Genomic DNA, 17,657 nt, shown 5'->3' on the forward strand with positions numbered 1-17,657 from the left:
AATGATTAAGACAAGGACATATTCCTGTCACATGGGTTTGTTTTCCTCCACTTTTCTTGGATAAGTTTACCACAAGGCACATCTCACACTGATTCTAGGTGAAAACACACAGCAAGAGAATTCCTCCCAGGAATAAGGAGATTGTTCTTCACAGGGATAAGGGTCAAACACAGATACTCCAGAGCAAGTTCTTTAAAATTTATTGAGATGTGTAGACAATGAAATATAAACACCTTAGCTGAGCATTCTGGCATTACTCACATTATTGCTGACTCCAAAAGGAAGATAAAACAATAATAATAACAATAATAAAATAGCTGTTCTGAGGGCCAAAGGAAGAACTTTGCATGCTCTCACAGGCACAGACTCCTGCATGCTGGTGACTTCTCTGGAACAGATGTTGGTTAACACAACACAATTTCAGCAGCAAAACATTTTTAAAAATGAAAAATATTGGTTTTTTTCAAGAATTGCTTTGGAGTTTTTTCAGGCCATTAAGGCTGTTTATGGAAGGGTTTGTTCTCTTTCTGTTGTTCACACTTTGGCATGTTCCTGTATGTGTCAAATATTTTCTGCTCAGAATTCAAGATTTTCCAGTGAGATGATACTTCCCTTCAATTGCCAGAAGCTCTGGTTAGCCCATCGAAGATGTCAGTGGCCACTAATCATACTGAAAAAAAAAGGGAAGGAAATTTCAGATTTTGTACTTACAACCAGGAAAGAACTTAAATAAAACGCACAGAAGGGATTGAATTGTGAACCCAGCTCTTCAGGATATTCACAGTTCTGCTGCTGCTGAATTTTAATCATAAATTCATTTTCTATTTTAATTAATAATGAATTGACAACACTCTGTGCCTGAAATTTCCTACTCCTCTTGGAATTTTTGATATGGAAAAGAGTTTCTGCTGCTCATGTCTTGTTTTTAATATCTCTTGCTACTAATATTGAATAGAGTTTAGGTAAGAGCCTCCAAAAATAAAAGTCTGCAGCATTTTACAGGGAAAAAAATAAACAGAAAATGAAATGCTAGAATCAGTGGAGGCAGAGTGTAAATATTCAGAGATATTTGTTGCTGCAGTTTCACATTAGAACCAAGATATCGAGTGAACTTTAGGATTCCAGTAAGGAATTTGAGGGGGAAAAGAATAAATTAATCACAGAATTAAATAATGACTTTGATTTGAAAAGATCTAAAAGACCATCTGGTTCCAACTCCCTTCCATGTGCAGGAACACCTTTCACTAGACCAGATATTTTGATTTTGTCTAGAAGAGGAAGATTATGGAACTACAGAAAAAAAATCTGGGAGAACAACAAAGCCTGATTTTCAGGCTGTTCTTCTGACTAGGGACCAGGCAGCCTTTGCAAGGTGGAAGATGCAGCTTTCCTATGAATCTGACCCAAAAATCCCAGGTCCCAGGTCAGTGTGTACATTGAGATGTGTCCTTTGAATCCAGTATTACCCATCATGAGCAGCTTGAACCAGCTAATGGGAACAGCAGCAAAATAGTTCATTTCTGGCTAATTAATTCTCTCTGCCAAAGAGGTTTCACTGTGATCCTTCCCACGAGGCACTTGAGCTGCACCATTAATGCTACAGAGGGAAGCAGTGAGGAAATCCTCAGGAAATCCATACCTGAGTGTGTAGAGTCTCTGCTCTTTTCCAGCTTGTGCTGGAGGAATTTTCCATCTAAAGGTCAGACTGGATGCACAAAAATGAGTAATAAATAAATGAGTAATAAACCCCAAGAAAACTGTGGAAATGTTCAAGGCCATGTTGGACGGGGCTTGGAGCAACCAGATCTTGTTGAAGGTGTCCATGATAATGGGGGTGGAATAAGTGACTGGAAAGGACCTGTCCAACCCAAATCCTTCTGTGGGTGTGTGATCCATCATATCCTGGACTCACCACGGTCCTACAGCAGGGAATTCCCTGCTGGCAGCGTCCAAAGGGTCTCGTATGGGGTGGGGGGCAGCGGTCGCTGGAACAGACCCCCCCAGCCTGTCTGCACTGCACCTCGGTGTTGGGGGCACGCAGGAAACCTGGGCAGAGTGAAAAAAATAACAATGCAGAGTCATGATTTGCCTTCCCAAAGAAGACCAAGAACAATCCAGGTTATAGCATGACAGCAGTCTTGAAGTTCTCCTGCAGGCTGGCCCTTCCACACCAGGCTGGCCCTTATTTTCCAGACTGGGAGGTTCAGTGCATCCAATGCACCCATTTGGTGTCTGGTCACAGCTAAAAATGTGCCCAACACACTGGCAGTACTTTGGCCATAGGAAAAAGGGACTAAACCCCTTTCTATTTCTATTTATTTCTATTTCTATTTCTATTTCTATTTCTATTTCTATTTCTATTTCTATTTCTATTTCTATTTCTATTTCTATTTCTATTTATATTTATATTTATATTTATATTTATATTTATATTTATATTTATATTTATTCCTATTCCTATTCCTATTCCTATTCCTATTCCTATTCCTATTCCTATTCCTATTCCTATTCCTACTTCTCTTATTTCTGTTTTATTTCTATTCCAACTTCTGGTTTTTTCCATACTCACAATTTTCCCTGTGCATTTCCTTACACTTTATTTAACTCTTACCTGAAGTGCCCTGGAGCATTAAGAGGAGAAGAGTAAAGAAAAAGGAAAAGATCTTCATGTCCAAATTCAGTGCCACCAAATACAACAGATGCTAAGAAAAAACCCAAAAAAAAGTCATGCATTTAACCTGCATTTGTCATCTCCCGCCACAAACACAAATGACAAATTAGCTTCAATTTTTAAATAAAATTGGCATTTATGTAATAGAGAAAATGTTCTAGAATGAATCTATAGAATAACAGTTTTTGAGGAAAAGTAAATTCAAAAGCATACTGTATAAGATTGATAAAATGTATTTATGACTATAAATTTTTATTTTTTTTATTTGAGCAACTCTGCAGAGTCTGGCTGGGATGGAGTTAACTTTAATCATGGCAGCCCATACAGTGCAGTGCTCCATGTTCAAAGCAAGTTGCTTATTTTATTTTATTAAATAAAATTTTATTTAATTAGTAATATAAGCCTTTCCAATTTCTTCGAATATACACACTCAAAAGCTTTAATTACTCAAATAATAGTAATTTTTTAGCTTACAAGCCAGTAACTATTCCTTTAAATATCTTTACAGAAAATCTAGGGAGCCATCTATCCATCCTAGAGGCCCTGGATTGTCTCTCCCCCATCATTTCTCCCTGAAGATTCCAGCTACCTTTGGAAAATAATACTAATTTATTTAATAATTAATAATCACCATCATTGAGTACAACAATCAGCCAAATGCATTATTGGAACACCAAGCACTGACCATTTCAGATATTCATGAGGATTTAATTAAGCTGCAATATTCTGTATCTTGAGAGAAAACAAATTTTATCAAAAAGTAGGTGTTTTTCTCCTTTTTGGTTGAAATGGGTGTGAAAACTGCACCTTTAGCTCACCCAAGAGGACCTGAGGAGACAGGGGCCAGTGGGTCCTACCTGGTTCCACCCCAGGGGATCTTCACAGAGTGATGTCTCACCCCAGAACAACTGTTTTTATATATTCTGTGGATGACAGAGCTGCCACAGACCGGCTGGCCAAGGACATGGACTTGCCAAAGCAATTCCCAGCAGCTGAAATGTCACTTCCCAGCAGCTGATGGGGAATGGTGACCTCTTGTGAACTTCCTCCCCTTTCCCTGGAACATGAGTTGGCCCTTCCCAAAAACGCCCCACGCTGCCCCGGTGTTTGCCCAACACATCGACCACTCGTGGCTGGTGGAAAACTGGCAGACAATATCCTTTTCTGACCCAGAAAGGGGGCAGCTGAGAGGCTTTTTAAAAACTTTTATTCCATTTTCAGCTTCATGAGAAGGGTGAGACAATACAGATGTTGTAATTCAGGCCATCACAATCAGAAGTTTATTATTTCCTAATTACAACACATGATAAGTGTTTTTTGGCCTATCAGCTTTATCCACACTATGCTGTAGATGCCTTAAAGCCAATCACCTAAAACTTCTCCTCGTGGGTCCTACTACAATGCATCTTTTATAGTTCTATTTCTCCAAAGTATCTAGTCTTATTTGCAAAGCCATCTTTTGAAACTTTTTTCTAGCTCCATTTCTCTCTCGGCAATATCCGTCCAATTCCATGGCATTTCTAAATCAGCATTTCTTATCTCAAAGTTTGCATATGGATGTGTACTGTGTGGGCTTTCTGTCAGGCCCTGAGAATTCTCTACAAATCCATTTCCCACGGAAAACAATGGCTTGGGACACACAGGTTGGGATCCAGGGGGATCTAACTCTTCAGGGCTGTCTCTGGAGCCTGCAGATGCATCCACAGCCCCGTAACAGCTGAATTAGGGAAGCTCAGATTTTGCCATGACTCTCCTGTGTGAAATACAGGTGAGACCCCTCTGTGTTCATAGAATCCCACAATGGTTTGGGTTGGAAGGGACCTTAAAACTCATCCCATTCCAGCCCCTGCCATGAGCAGGGACACTTGTCACTATCCCAGGGTGCTCAGAGCCCTGTCCAACCCAATCCTGGACACTTCCAGGGATCCAGGGGCAGCCACAGCTTCTCTGGGCACCCTGTGCCAGGGCATCAGCACTCTCATGGAGAAGGATTACAAAATCTCATCTGATCCTGCTCTCTTGTTTTGGGAAGCCATGCCCTGTGTCCCTTGTCCCAAGTCCCTCTCCAGCTCTCCTGGAGCCCCTTTAGGCCCTGGAAATCTCTCTGGATCTTTCATCTCTCCAGGTGAACACCCCCAGCTCTCCCAGCCTGGCTCCAGAGCAGAGGGGCTCCAGCCCTTGGAGCATCTCAGTGTCCTCCTCTGGACTGTCTCCAGCAGGTCCACGTCCTCATGTTGGGGACTCCAGGTAGGATGCCACAAGAGCAGATTGCCCTCCCTTGACCTGGTGGTCACTCTATCATTCTCATGTATTTGCCACATCTGTGTTCTGCTTGTCCCACAGAAAATATTTATGTTTAGATAATTAATTCCAGGGAAGCACCCATCTCCACACAGCCTTTCTGATTCCAGGTGGCCAAAGGAAACAACTTTCACCAAAAATATTTTGGTCAAATACATGCCCTCAGAGGATCTGGACTACAGAAACTGGGGCATCACAGGTTTAACCTGAACCCTGAAGGCACCTGTGAGCCCAGATGTTGTGTTTTCATTGTCATACCAGCAAGAGACCAGGAAAAAACCCAACATTCCTGTGCTTCAAAGAGCGTTCACCCATTCGGGTCTCTCCCAGAAGATGGCAATGAAGAGCTAATGCAGAAATTCCCCTCCAGCAGCCTTCTTCAGTGAAGAGTACAGAAATTATTCTGACAGCGGGGTTTATGGATTTTTTTTCCTTAATTATACTGATGTCTTTTGATTCCTAGTGCTGATATGTGAGTGAATGATGTTTTCTGACAGGCCAGACTCAAAGCCCTCCCTGCTCTGCAGTCTGCTGTGAAATCATGGGATGGACAAGAAACCAGTCACTGCTCTCAAAATCAAATAGACAGGACTCAAGGAAATGGAATGAAGCTGAGCTGGGGGAGGTTTAGGCTGGATATCAGGAAAAGTTCTTCACCCAGAGGGTGGCTGGGCACTGAACAGGCTCCCCAGAAAAATACAGCTATTTAAAATTTCACTCCTGTGTAATTTAATTGGAAGAATGTGCATATTTGCTTTACAATATGGAAGAATATTTGTTTCTCTTATTTGGATTTTGATTTTATTATTAAAAAAAAAACCTACAAAAACTTAAATCACTCAAGTGATGAAATGTAAAGAAGTGGAATTAGACACTGTGAATATTAAATGTAAAAATGAGTTTTTAGAAGCACAGAGCTCTGAATGGAGATTTTGGAGTAACCTCCTGATAAGGAAGTTAAAATAGGATAAAATTATTATTTCTTCCTGCTTTTCCAGTTTGTGCATGTATCACCTGCCCAGAGTGGAACAAAACAGATCCAAGCTCAAATATCAGAGTTTGGATAAGATCTTTAACTAATTAATTTTATTTGTTCTTATGATTGATGGAAAACTTCCTTTAAATATCTTAAATACTGTTATTTAACTCTTGCTTTAATTCCAACATACTGTTATTGACTCTAAGCATTATTTTGGCCACTCATAATTACAAAAGTGATACATTTCACATGTTCCTTGGCAGTTAAACACATGCAACTAAAGAATGAATATTGCAAAACAATCAATATTGCATCCTGGAAGCATTTTGACTGCTATATGTCTTACTCAGTTCCCTTTTCCTGGGGTAGTGCAAAGGACATTGTGTAGAGCCCCCAAAATTATGTTCTCCAAGCATAAACATAGATTTGCATGCCTATGCATATCATCTACAAATATCCAGGAGAAACAAAGGCTGAATTTACTAAACTGCTTTATATTTTATCTTTGCTGACGAACATGCAAACAGAAAAGAATAATCCAGATATTCTAACCTGTGATTTACTCAGGAATAGTAAGGATATTCATTTCAGTAATTGTTTACTTAAACATAGACAAATTATATAATGATATTTCTTACTGTCCTGTTTCTCTACAGCCCTCATAGCAAATCCACACTAAGGTAGATATATTTATATATAAAATATTGTTAAAATGAATATATGGAAGGACTCTTCTAAATCCCAGCTGATTTTTTTATCACTCGGCACACCACAGACTTCATTCCCAGTAAACATCCACATCTCAGTTCCTTTGCCCACACTTAGACCAGTTCTACCTGAGATGTCCCTGTGTCCTACCCCTGCTCTTTGGCTTGCTCTCCTCTCTCCTGACCCTTTTCCATGAATCCCAGGAAGAGATCTCAGCCAGTCCAGAGCACCCTAAATCACTCTAGGAGCTGGCATGAAGGCCACTGTGTTAAACCCTGTGTGTCCATACGTCACCTCAGCTTACCTGTGACAATGGGATGTCCCCAGATACTTGAAGCAATGAGGATACTTCACCTTCTCTCTGCCATCCTCTTCCTCCAGTGTCCCCTGTGCAAATGACAGGAAGGATGACAGACCTTTGGTATGATTGCCCAACATTTGTCCTCACAGCACCTGGCAAAAAATGCCATGAAATCCATGCAGGAACAGCCCTGCTGTCCATCCACTGACCTTGGACAGCCCTGTGGAAAACTGCCCAGACCTGACTCGACTAAACCCTGCCTGGAAATCCCATCTGCTGTTGGGTATTTTGAGCAGTGATGTAGAGTGAGCTGCCCCTGCTCTCTTTGGAATTGAACCTCTCCCACAACAAAGACCCCCCCAGCTTAGGGAAGGCACAAGCAAACAGGGTTGGCCAGCTGCTTCCAAAACCCTGGAAATAAGAGCATAAAAGTTCTGCTTGGAGATCCAGAGAGCAGAAATTGAGCTTTACATCTCTAAAGCATCAGTTATATTTATCTGCACTTCCCTTACTGCATTGTAAAGCCGTGATTTATCCTGTATGGAGTTGGCCCACCTGGCAACAAACCCTACATTTTGCTAACCTGAAGGTAAATATCTGATCTGCCTTTTCATTCAGGACATTTGAGCAGCTGTAAGGCAGTTATAGCTTGAGGAAGATATTCCCAGCACTGAGATTTTTTAAAATCTACATAGTTTTCCTCAGCCCACTCTTGTTCTCTTCCTTATGTAATTTTAAGATCCCTCCTAGGCATCAAGGTTTCTGGTTGTCCTGGCTCCTTTGTCATGAAGATCTGTAAAGCACCACAGCAGTCACCAGGGGAAGCTCATGACATTACCAGTGATTATTTTCCGGGGAAGGAGAGGTTATTTTTCACTGTGAGGGTGGTGAGATGCTGGCACAGGTTGTCCAGAGAAGCTGTGGCTGCCCCATCCCTGAAGGGTGGGATGGAAAGGGCTCTGAGCAACCTGGGATAGTGGAAGATGTCCCCTGCCCATGGCAAGGGGTGGAAGTCGATGAGATTTAAGGTCCTTTCCAGCCCAAACCATTCTGGGATTCTACAGCTAAGGAGCCCTCAGGACCAGGAGCACTCATGGCATGTCCCAGGTGTTTTACATCATCCTGTGGTCTAACATGCCTTGCACAAACTTGGATGGGTTGCACAAAGATCAGGGGCTCTGTGGTGAAAGCAGTTTCAAAGTGGACCTTCCTTTCTCATTGGAAGAAACAAAATACAGGCTGGAAAAGGCTTTTTTTTTTCATTGGCCAATGACTGCATTGGCTCATTCCCAACCCTTTTTAGGGTGGGACGTGTTTGGGACTGGTGCATCCACAGGAGAATAGAAGTGGCAGCGATCCTCCACCTTCTCCTCGGGTAACTCTGCCTGGTTCTGGAGAGCCACCCTCACCTCTCCATCTTTACAAACCTCCTTTCCTTTCATCAGTCTCGAGTTTCTGCTTTGATTAACCCCTTCCCTCTCTTTACTCCAGCAAGTGCCTCCTGTGTATATGTGTTCTGTAGAGCCATGGATTGGCTGCTTGCAGGGCTTCCAAGAGGTCACTGGGTTTGCTTATCTCCAAGAGGAGCAGAGACCTGGGAACCTTTCCTTGAGACATCAGAGACAGAAATGTCTGTTTTACTCCAGAAACAGACACCCAGCCAGCACAGCAGCTGAGCTTTGCATTTTGAGCCACATGTCTTGCCTGTAACATTTTGACTGAGTTGCTACCTGAATTAATATTGAAAAGATAAAGGTGTCTTTTTTAGACTTTCCCGAGGATTAAGACTGAGTCATTCTCTGAACTCTTTGTGTACTTTAATATGTGGAAGGGGGATAATTTGTGGGCCTATGCTGGTAACAGAGTAACCTTCCTGGGGCTGAAGAAAAAAAAAAAAAAAAAAAAAAGAAAGAAAACTAGCACCAAAACAGCATAGAATCCCGGAATAACTTAGGTCTTGAGCTAATACAGGAGTTTTTAGTCTGAATCTGTGCTTAAAATGGTACTAATTAGGTCAGATTAGAGATGCATTCCTTGAAATTTCTAATATTTCCAAGGATGAAGTTTTGACTCTGTTCTTTGTCCAAAACCACTGGACAAATATTTTGGCTTTGGTGTCTTTGGGAACATTTTTTAATCATCATCTCCTGGTCAGGAGGGAATCCTCTGTCTAGTGTTGTTCAACCTTGTGCTCTCTGCTCAGTGCAGGTAAAGAATCCACATCCCAGCTGTGGCCATGAGGATCCTTCACGTGCTCCTGGTTGTCCTCTTCCTGATGCTCCAAGGAGCTGCAGGTAAGGGGTGAGGGGAGTAAAGAAGAAGACTGTATTTTCTTTTGATCACTTTCATAATAAATGACTATTCTCTTTGTGCTGTACAGCACAATTGTTTCCTAGGCAAAACAGTCCTTGTATGATGCAAAATGGACTCTGCTTCCCAGGGATTTGTCGCTACCCCTATTACTGGATCGGAACGTGTAGCAATGGATATTCTTGCTGCACAAGGTGAGTAGAAATGCAGGGATCTCTATGGGAATGACTCATATCCTCATTATTTTTTCTCCAGAGCAACATCGTAGTGGCACAGCTCCTGCCACCAAACCTGCTGGCATAGAGGGGGAATTCACATGCCACGGCAGCCTCTGCTCTGATGTCATGAGATAAGGAGAACATCTTGGCAGAAAACCTACAGGTGGGTAGCCTGAGACGCTCTATTCTTCACGCAGGGGGTGGAGTAGCTGAAGAGTCCCTGGATTCACCTTGGGAATCCTTCCTGCTTCTACCGAATGGCTCCTGGGAATCACCCTGATCCCATCGCTCCTGGTGGCGCCAGTTCCTGCTGCAATGAAAAGCTGTCACAATCTTCCCTTGCAGTGAAGCAAACACCACAAACATGAACCAGGCAACACTGTGGAAACTATTTCTTTCCTCTCCTTTAATAAAATCATTTATGGTGGCATTCATGTGGTTGAACCTCTGGTGATTCTTGGTAGGGAAAGAGGGAAACGTTTTCCCTGTGAGGGTGGTGATGTCCTGGCACAGGTTGCCCAGAGAAGCTGTGGCTGCCCCATCCCTGAGAGTATCCAAGGCCAGGCTGGACAGGGCTTGGAGCAACCTGGGACAGTGGGATTTGTCCTTGCTCTTGGGTTGAGATGATTTTTAAGGTCAATTCCAACCCAAACCATTTTGCAATTAAAGAAATAAGGAGACTTCAGTACCAAAAGCAGCAGTCATTATAGTTGAAAAGTGGACCTTCCTTTCTCATTGCAAGAAACAAAATATGGGCTGGAATGTGTGGTTCTGTCTCTTTTCCTTTCCCTCATGGCCTAGCAATGTAGATAAAGCCAAGATTCCTCCAGATGTTTCCTTCAAAGGGCCTGGAAGCATCTGAGAAAATTTCTGAGTAGACCTTATGCAAAGGAAAACTGGGAACATTTTGAATCATGTCAGCAAACCAAAACAGGAAAAAAAAAGTTTAAAAAAGTGAAAGACTAAAAAAATATATTCCCAAGAGTTATGGGTGTTTAACATAGTGATTTGATTATTATCTCTTTAAAAGCAGTTGCTGAACAGTCACAACAGTGCTCAGTGAAATATGTTACCAAACTCAGATGGTTTGGACTCCTAATGACTTTCTGGGTGGGTTTGGAGAGGTGAAAACATATTTTTAAAAATCCTCTGAAGAGCAAATTCTGGCTCTGTGAGAGACACAGCTGCCATTTGTGCTGTTCTGCAGAATTAGTGCTTGTGACTTTTATTGCAAAACACCTCATCCTGCAACGTTTCTGGATTTCTTCTATCCCTACTGTTACTTCTATGTTTTATTTCTAAAAATCTTATTGCAAAAGTCTATTACAAGTCTGTAGAACAGTCTCTTTCTATTATCCATAAAGGAAGAGCATATTTCCTTTTATGATATCTGAAATTTGGTGAGCTTACTCCCTCCAGTTTTCTCTAGAAAATTACAAAGGTTTTTTGAATATTAGAAACTTTGGTGCATCTGGCCTGTGCCAAGGAGCTTTGATCACTCACATATCACTGCCAGTCACATTGTGGTTCTCAAAAAAGAAGGAGAACTCTGCCCTTTTACCCCATTATCTTTAATTAGCTATCCGGTCAAAAGATGGAACCAGAATTGTTCATGCAGATGTTAATACCATCATTTACTCAAGATAACTACATAATCAATAAAGTATTGACTTTGATTAAATACATTTTGTATACATTTTGATGCACTTTAATTAGGGGAACACTAGTGAAAGATGTCCCTAATATTTCCTTTTTTATTTTCAAGAGAAAAATACTAGGAGCAGAGTTTGAGGTTCTCCTTTTTGCTCCTAATTTCCTCATCTTCTGTGCTAGATACAAACTCGTAAGGTGCAGATAAGATCCTCCTTCTTCTCTGGAAGGTGATCTTGGTAAAATTACTCAAACATCATGATTTTAGAAGGGTGAAAGACATTTCTGCTCCAGACACTTTGCAGCCTCCTTTGAGGACATTTCCCTTTGGAGTATATCCCACCTGCATCAGTCACAGCAGCTCCTCAGCACTGTATTATGGCACAAAATGCTGACCCCACTATAGTAATTGAAAGTGTTTGGTTGTCTCTTGCTCAGAAGAGCCCGAGCTGCAGATGGGGATGGAAAGATTGTCCACTCTAAGAGACACAACCCAAAAATCTTGCTGAGTTCTGCCAAAGGTGCTCCACCCCTCCTCTGCTTCTCCCTTGCCCTTGTCCAGGCAGAAGTTTTCTGATGGCCTGTATGGGACTGTGACCATGTGAAATTTATATTAAACAAGGCAAAGGATGCCCGTTGGTAAAGCTAAGCCCTTGACAATATTTGCACATGAGATCTTACAGACAATAAAAATTAATGATGTTTCCTTGAGGAATTGTGTTGGGTGAGAGTAACAGTTGGCAAATTAACCACCAACACTTGGCAAGAGGTGAAGCAACTGCAACTTTTGCAATTTTATTCCCCCTACTTTTCAGTTTTATGGCCACATGTTGGCAGATACATCAGAAATCCAATTACCATTTTTTCCTATTGCAGAAACAATTCACATACAAAATTATCTAGAGAATAAAAAGTTGTGTCAGGGTATGCTTGTAAAGGAAATGGTTTGTAGTAATGTTTTCACATGTATATAGGTAATTTCTGTCAACTCCTGTGCACCTGTTCACTTGGACAGGGCTTTGAGCTAGGTCTGGGCTGACCTGATCTGGTTGAAGATGACCCTGCTCATCGCAGAGGGCTTGGATTTATTCACCTTTCAAAAGTCCCTTCCAATTCAGACTATTCTATGGTTCTACTTAAGAACTTCATATCAAAGTAATGAAAAAATTACATGACTAGGAGGTAAACTGCCAGTCAGCAAGGGAAATAGTTTAATTTTGGTATTACCTTTAGACACCACAGTACAGTAGTGTCTGTAAGACATGGTGTCATTTGTCTTGGTCAATTAGAAACACCAATCATTCAAATTAGCAAATGTATCATTGCTTATTATGATGTAATTCATATATCATGTTAAAATACTACATGAACAATATTTTTTGTTCACTGAAGGGAAGTTTAAAGTAAAATATGATCTAAGAAAGCATTTAGTATCTTAGAATAATAGAAATATAGCATGGTTTGGATTCTAAGGGACCTTAAAGACCATTTCATTCCCACCTGCTCAATGTAGACAGAGACACCTTCCACCATCTCAGATTGCTCCAAGCTCCATCCCACCTGGTTTTGAACACTTCCAGGCATGAGGAAGCCACAGATTCTCTGGTAAACCTGTTCCAGGGCCTCACCACCCTCTCAGGGAAGAATTTCTTCTTAACATCTAATGCAAACCTGCTCTTTGTCAGTTTAAAACCATTTTCCCACGTCTTGTCACTATTTTCCCGTATAAAAAGTCCATCTCCCCCTTTTTCATAACACCCCTTTAGATACTAAGATGGAGTCTAAGGTCTCTCTGGAGCCTTCTCTTTCCCAGGCTGAACACCCCCAGCTCTCTCCATCTCTTTACAGGAGAGGTGCTCCATCCATGAAGAAGCTGGGTGCTGCTTCCCATGGCAGAAGCAGAGGTCAACAGCTGGCAGACGGAGAGCAGATAAGCAACACCTGAATGCTCACCTAAGGCATAATCTGGTTTTGGAATGATCAGCTGAAGGCCCTGTGGAAGACAGAAAGTATCAAAAAAATCAACCAGAGTCCTGAGAAAAAAGCTCAAGCAGGAGCCTTGGGGCCTGAGGTCCCAAAGACATCCTCTGGCGCTGGATTTGTCTAAATTTATGTATTTCCCATCAGCTGGAAGGGTGTCCAGAGACATAACCATGATGTATTCACTTTATCTGGGTACATCTTGCTTCACTCTGGCATCTTCAGTGGACACTGGCCTGGAAGCCAATGGACATTTGTTTTAGTTCCATATATCCATTCTGTGTTCTTATATTCTGTATTTATGGAACAGAAAATTAACTGGGATTGCAGGGAACACACAGATGTTTTGTCTTGCAAGGTTTAAAGTTGCTTCTAGGCAGTTCAACTTATGTCCCAAGATGTTTGACACATACCATGGTGGGTTAACGTATCTTACACAAACTGGAGTGTCACAAGAGGTATTGCATGAAAAACATGGCATTTTCTAGGAAAAAAGCTTAAACAGGGTTGGAGAGAAAACCTGTTTTATAATTGGGAAATGAAAAGCAGCTGGTTTCTGGTTAGATTACATGCCACCAGAAAAAAAAGAGCAATTTTTTGATTGGCTCAGTGAATGGCTGAGAAGAGAAAGTACTTGTCAGTCTTTTTGGTTAGTCACACCTTATAAAAGAGCATCCCAGTCCTAGAGCCAAAACCTTCAGGAGGGAAGGGACCAAGAACAAGTCTTGTTTGGCTTCAGGGCTCACCTGATACCTGGTAAAGTCTCAGTTCTTTTCTTTCAATGTCAGCTTTTGTTTTGTCCTCAAAAATCCAACTCCCAAACCTCTGTGTTATTAACTTTAATTTGTATGTAACTAAAATTATAAACCTAAGATTTTGGAAAATTGAACATGTTGAATAAATAGTTCAAATATATGCTAATACATGACATGCTTTAATAAATTTTTCTGCTCCCTAAGTCCTAGGAAAACCTGATTGATTCAGGTTACTTTAGATAGGTCTGTGGTCCAGAGAAATTGGTGAGTTCTCAGTAGAAATCTGCATGTCCATATCTATATATTTCCTTTAAATATATAGCCTTTGAATATAAAAATATTATAAATAGTTATACAATATTTGTATGGTGCATAATAGGTATAAAACTATATGTTATTTATATATTTATATATTTTAATATTGTATATAATACATATTTTATATATAGTATATTTTATTTATGTCTCTACATTAAAACCCTCAGTTCATTTTCAGAATTGTTCACTTCATCTCCTTATTTCTCCTGATGTTTTCAAATATATAGAAACTTCTGTAAACTTCTAATACTAATTTTGAAACAGTTTTGGGTCATCCTTTATCATTTCTGTTCTCAGCCCTAGGACATTTCAGCACAATCTCATTTCCATTCCTGGCTTGAGAGACCATCATTTGTGACAGATCAGAACATTCCTAATGCCAGGATATCAGACATTAACTCCCACTTTTTTATCCATAAGCACCCTGCTAGACTATCTTATCCTATAAAGTTAATCCTAATATTAGTTGAAACTCTTCCAATGAAGGTATCATATGTTTGCTTTTAAAATTTTATTTTCAAATGGGAATTGGTTTGATTGTACCATTCTAGAATTGCTGCCTGTAGACCAAGACTGGACATGTTGAGCAAATTGATCTCTTGATAAATTTAAACATTAAAAAAGGAACATTTTTTTCCCCTGAAGTTTGTAATTTTTACACTATTATCACCTAATTTTGCTTTATGTTGTTTATTTACTAGATAAAATCATTTAGCTAAAAATAAAGTTATGGAAGTACTTAAGACCATGTTGGATGGGACTTTGAACAACGTGGTCTAGTGGAAGGTGTTTCAGCTCCAGGGGCTGGAACAAGATGAGTTCCAAGTTTCCTTCCAATCCAAACCATTTTGGGATTCCATGATTCTGTTCTGGCTAGGGACTATTTGCAAAATGGAAAAGAAATCTGAGCTACCAAACTATTAATGTAACTTAATGATCACATGTCCTGAAAACACTTTGCACCACACAATAGTCAGGGTTTTGCTGATTATTTTTGAAAGCTTGAAGATAAAATTAATATAAATGTAATTGTTATTAACACAGTGTCTAGCTCAGGAGACTGCAGATCCCAGGGACTGTATCTTACATATTTCTTGGTCCTTTTCCCAACAGTGCCACAGCACATCCTCAGCCATGAAGATCCTTTACCTGCTCTTTTCTTTCCTCTTCTTGGCACTCCAGGTTTCTCCAGGTAAGATGGGAAAGAGATGCTAGAAAGAGATTTTTTGTGCACCTGAAGAAAAATTCCCAGCATATTTTAACCATTTCTCTTCCAAATTGCTGGAAGCCAGTCAGGAATTAATTAATCAGCCCAGTGCTTGTGCTAGACCTGCTTTGTAACCTCACTGCCCACACGGCCTTTCAAAACAGCAAAGGCTGCAGCTCAAGGAATGAGAAACCCTTCCACTCCAATTCCCTGCCCTGCAGAGCAAGGGGGAAGGAAACATTTTGTTCTTGTTGCAGGTTTGTCTTCACCCCGAAGGGAAATGTTTTTCTGTAGAGGAGGGAGCTGTCACTTTGGAAGATGTCCCATCCACATGGTTAAAGTTGGAAGTTGCTTTGGGTTCCGCTCCTGCTGCAAACCGTGAGTTTGGCATTCACCAAGGCTCATCTGCAGGATGAGCAGAGAAATAGTAAACATTTTGCCTGCCTCCTAAAACCCCAAGGTATTCTTGAATATTTAAATTAGGTATAAGGGAAAAAAACCTATTATGCCACGAGGACAGTCAAGTATTGTGTGTTGACTCAAGTGTTATATGTTGCCCAAGAACCATTTGGAAAATGCTCTTAGGCACAGGGTGATGCTTTTGTTGTAAAATTAAATTATCATATGAAAATAGTATTTTGTTTTCACTCAGGAATGAATGCACTCACCCCAGAATCCAGGGATATCAATTTAATTCCCTGTTTTTCCTAAACAATAGGGCAACAATCTCCTTACTCACAGGTATGATTGCATAGGGTTGTCCCAACATGACTACAAATTACATGAACTATTTCGGGAAGAATTTGTGTCCAGGAGGAAAAAAAGCATGGGCTGAGAGTGAGTAGGGAAGGAATATAAGCAGAAAGAAAATTTGACTTTTTTTTCCTTTGTTCAGGCTATGGAATGTAAGAGAAGTTGATGAACCATTCATTGAAGAGTAAAGAAAATTTCTTCTAAGCCTACAATTTTGCTTGGAATCTCCTTACTCCTAAACCCACTGGATCCTGCTGCAAAGCCTCACACTCCTTTCACTGCCAAAGCAAAAGGCTTTATGATGTAGAGTAAATCCAAATGTGTTCTGCATTGCTTTCCCTCCTTCTAAATAAATTGTTGTTGCTTAGCATTGGTCACTGAAACATGCACTGAAACTGTAGTCATGATCCTGCCTGGGGTTTGGCACACAAACCCCAGAGGGCAACAATTTTAGGTGTGAAATGTTCCTTAATTTGAGTTTTTCTGAGTTATACAGCTCTCAAGGTCTACACAGACCTTAACCTACAGTGCCAAGAGAAAGGCTGGTTAAAGAATTCAGCTTCCCTTTGTCAGAATGTGTTCAGATGCCAAAATCCCTTATTTCTTACTGTGCAGAAATCTTTTCTTGGGAAAACGTGAATGGTTAAAACCCCTCATTCCCCACCTGGATGCCCTGGGCCCAGTGTAATCCTCCTTGCCAGAGACCCTGCTGGGAGCTGTGCTGCCCCACATCCCATCCTATCACATGGCAGCGAGAGAATGAGCACTTGGAATGATCCCATGGGGACACCTCAAGGAGACCTTTATGGACTTAGAGGGAAATAGATTTCCCAAGGGAGCTGTCCAGGTGACATCACAAAAGGGTCCTCTGGATCAGATGGATAACCAGCCCTGCAGGGTGGGAGCCGGGGTCTTCTCTTCTCCACCCACCTAGACACACCTTGAGGTTAGAATGTCTTTGCTAAGGCTGACCTCACCCTCTGTGGAAAATGCCTCCATGATCATGATCCATGAACATGTGTGTTCATAACGAGTGGCTCTGGTTCTACTGAAAAAGATTTCTCTATCCAAGGATGCTGCCCTGACCAATTCCAAATTTCCAGCTGGGTATGAAGCACTTGGCAGACATGCCAGGCTGTCTCTTATTGGCATTTTCTTCCATCCTGCTTAACTGGATAACTTCATCCTCTCACTTCCTACGAAGATGCCTCTATCCTGCAACTGTCTTTCCCCAAAACACATGACATCCTTATTGAAATATTTCAGATTTGTCTCAGGACGATGGCTTGGTAGCAGAACTTGGCCCAGTGATGAAGTTATGGAGCAAAAGGCTCAAAAGATTTATTAATTTTCTACCTTACTCAAAAAGTAGACGCATACATAACAAAACATAAATCATAGAGATTGAGTTATCTAGGAGTGCCCAGCCTAGAGAAGAGAAAGTGTTGGAGAGAACTTGGAGCCCTATCCAGTGCTTCAAGGAGATGCAAAAGAGCTAGAGAAGGA

General features: G+C 41.0%; 2 protein-coding genes and 1 long non-coding RNA gene across 6 annotated transcripts; 2 read left to right on the top strand and 1 right to left on the bottom strand.

The window, feature by feature from the left end:
* Positions 1-1,913: 1,913 nt before the first annotated feature.
* LOC146767766 (uncharacterized) lies at positions 1,914-8,848 on the bottom strand. Its single transcript, XR_014953530.1, has 3 exons — positions 7,799-8,848; positions 6,964-7,046; positions 1,914-2,046 (listed from the first exon to the last, which is right to left on the bottom strand). It is a non-coding gene; the product is annotated as an uncharacterized LOC146767766 (long non-coding RNA).
* Positions 8,179-9,922, top strand: LOC144246021 (ostricacin-3-like). 3 transcript variants are annotated; one of them, XM_085574400.1, is made up of 4 exons: positions 8,181-8,335; positions 9,164-9,254; positions 9,341-9,464; positions 9,686-9,922. In XM_085574400.1, the coding sequence occupies exons 2-4, from the start codon at positions 9,197-9,199 to the stop codon at positions 9,699-9,701; spliced, it is 198 nt and encodes a 65-aa protein (XP_085430526.1). In that variant the 5' UTR covers positions 8,181-8,335; positions 9,164-9,196; the 3' UTR covers positions 9,702-9,922. The 3 variants fall into 3 exon arrangements, with proteins under 3 accessions (XP_077637942.1, XP_085430526.1, XP_085430527.1); XM_085574401.1 differs by having other exon boundaries at positions 8,262-8,335; positions 9,169-9,254; XM_077781816.2 differs by lacking the exon at positions 9,686-9,922 and having other exon boundaries at positions 8,179-8,335; positions 9,341-9,468.
* A 3,816-nt stretch (positions 9,923-13,738) lies between these two features.
* Positions 13,739-16,534, top strand: LOC110481437 (gallinacin-2). Of its 2 annotated transcripts, XM_085574398.1 has the most exons (5): positions 13,792-13,874; positions 14,078-14,137; positions 15,305-15,383; positions 15,656-15,776; positions 16,294-16,534. In XM_085574398.1, exons 3-5 carry the CDS (start codon positions 15,326-15,328, stop codon positions 16,337-16,339), a joined length of 225 nt encoding a protein of 74 aa, XP_085430524.1. In that variant the 5' UTR covers positions 13,792-13,874; positions 14,078-14,137; positions 15,305-15,325; the 3' UTR covers positions 16,340-16,534. The 2 variants fall into 2 exon arrangements, with proteins under 2 accessions (XP_085430523.1, XP_085430524.1); XM_085574397.1 differs by lacking the exon at positions 14,078-14,137 and having other exon boundaries at positions 13,739-13,874.
* The last annotated feature ends 1,123 nt before the right edge of the window (positions 16,535-17,657 follow it).

The sequence above is a fragment of the Lonchura striata genome, chromosome 3 (genome assembly GCF_050655825.1).
Source record: "Lonchura striata isolate lonStrDom1 chromosome 3, ASM5065582v1, whole genome shotgun sequence".
Lineage (NCBI taxonomy): Eukaryota > Metazoa > Chordata > Aves > Passeriformes > Estrildidae > Lonchura > Lonchura striata.

What these genes read in the sequence shown, in the direction of transcription:
- LOC110481437 (XM_085574397.1), top strand. Translation starts at nt 15,326, where the DNA reads ATGAAGATCCTTTACCTGCTCTTTTCTTTCCTCTTCTTGGCACTCCAG. An exon ending in GGCACTCCAGGTTTCTCCAG is followed by an intron (nt 15,384 to 15,655) that starts GTAAGATGGGAA and finishes TTCTTGTTGCAG; the next exon opens with GTTTGTCTTCACCCCGAAGG. An exon ending in TTCCGCTCCTGCTGCAAACC is followed by an intron (nt 15,777 to 16,293) that starts GTGAGTTTGGCA and finishes TCCTTTGTTCAG; the next exon opens with GCTATGGAATGTAAGAGAAG.
- LOC144246021 (XM_085574400.1), top strand. Translation starts at nt 9,197, where the DNA reads ATGAGGATCCTTCACGTGCTCCTGGTTGTCCTCTTCCTGATGCTCCAA. An exon ending in GATGCTCCAAGGAGCTGCAG is followed by an intron (nt 9,255 to 9,340) that starts GTAAGGGGTGAG and finishes TGTGCTGTACAG; the next exon opens with CACAATTGTTTCCTAGGCAA.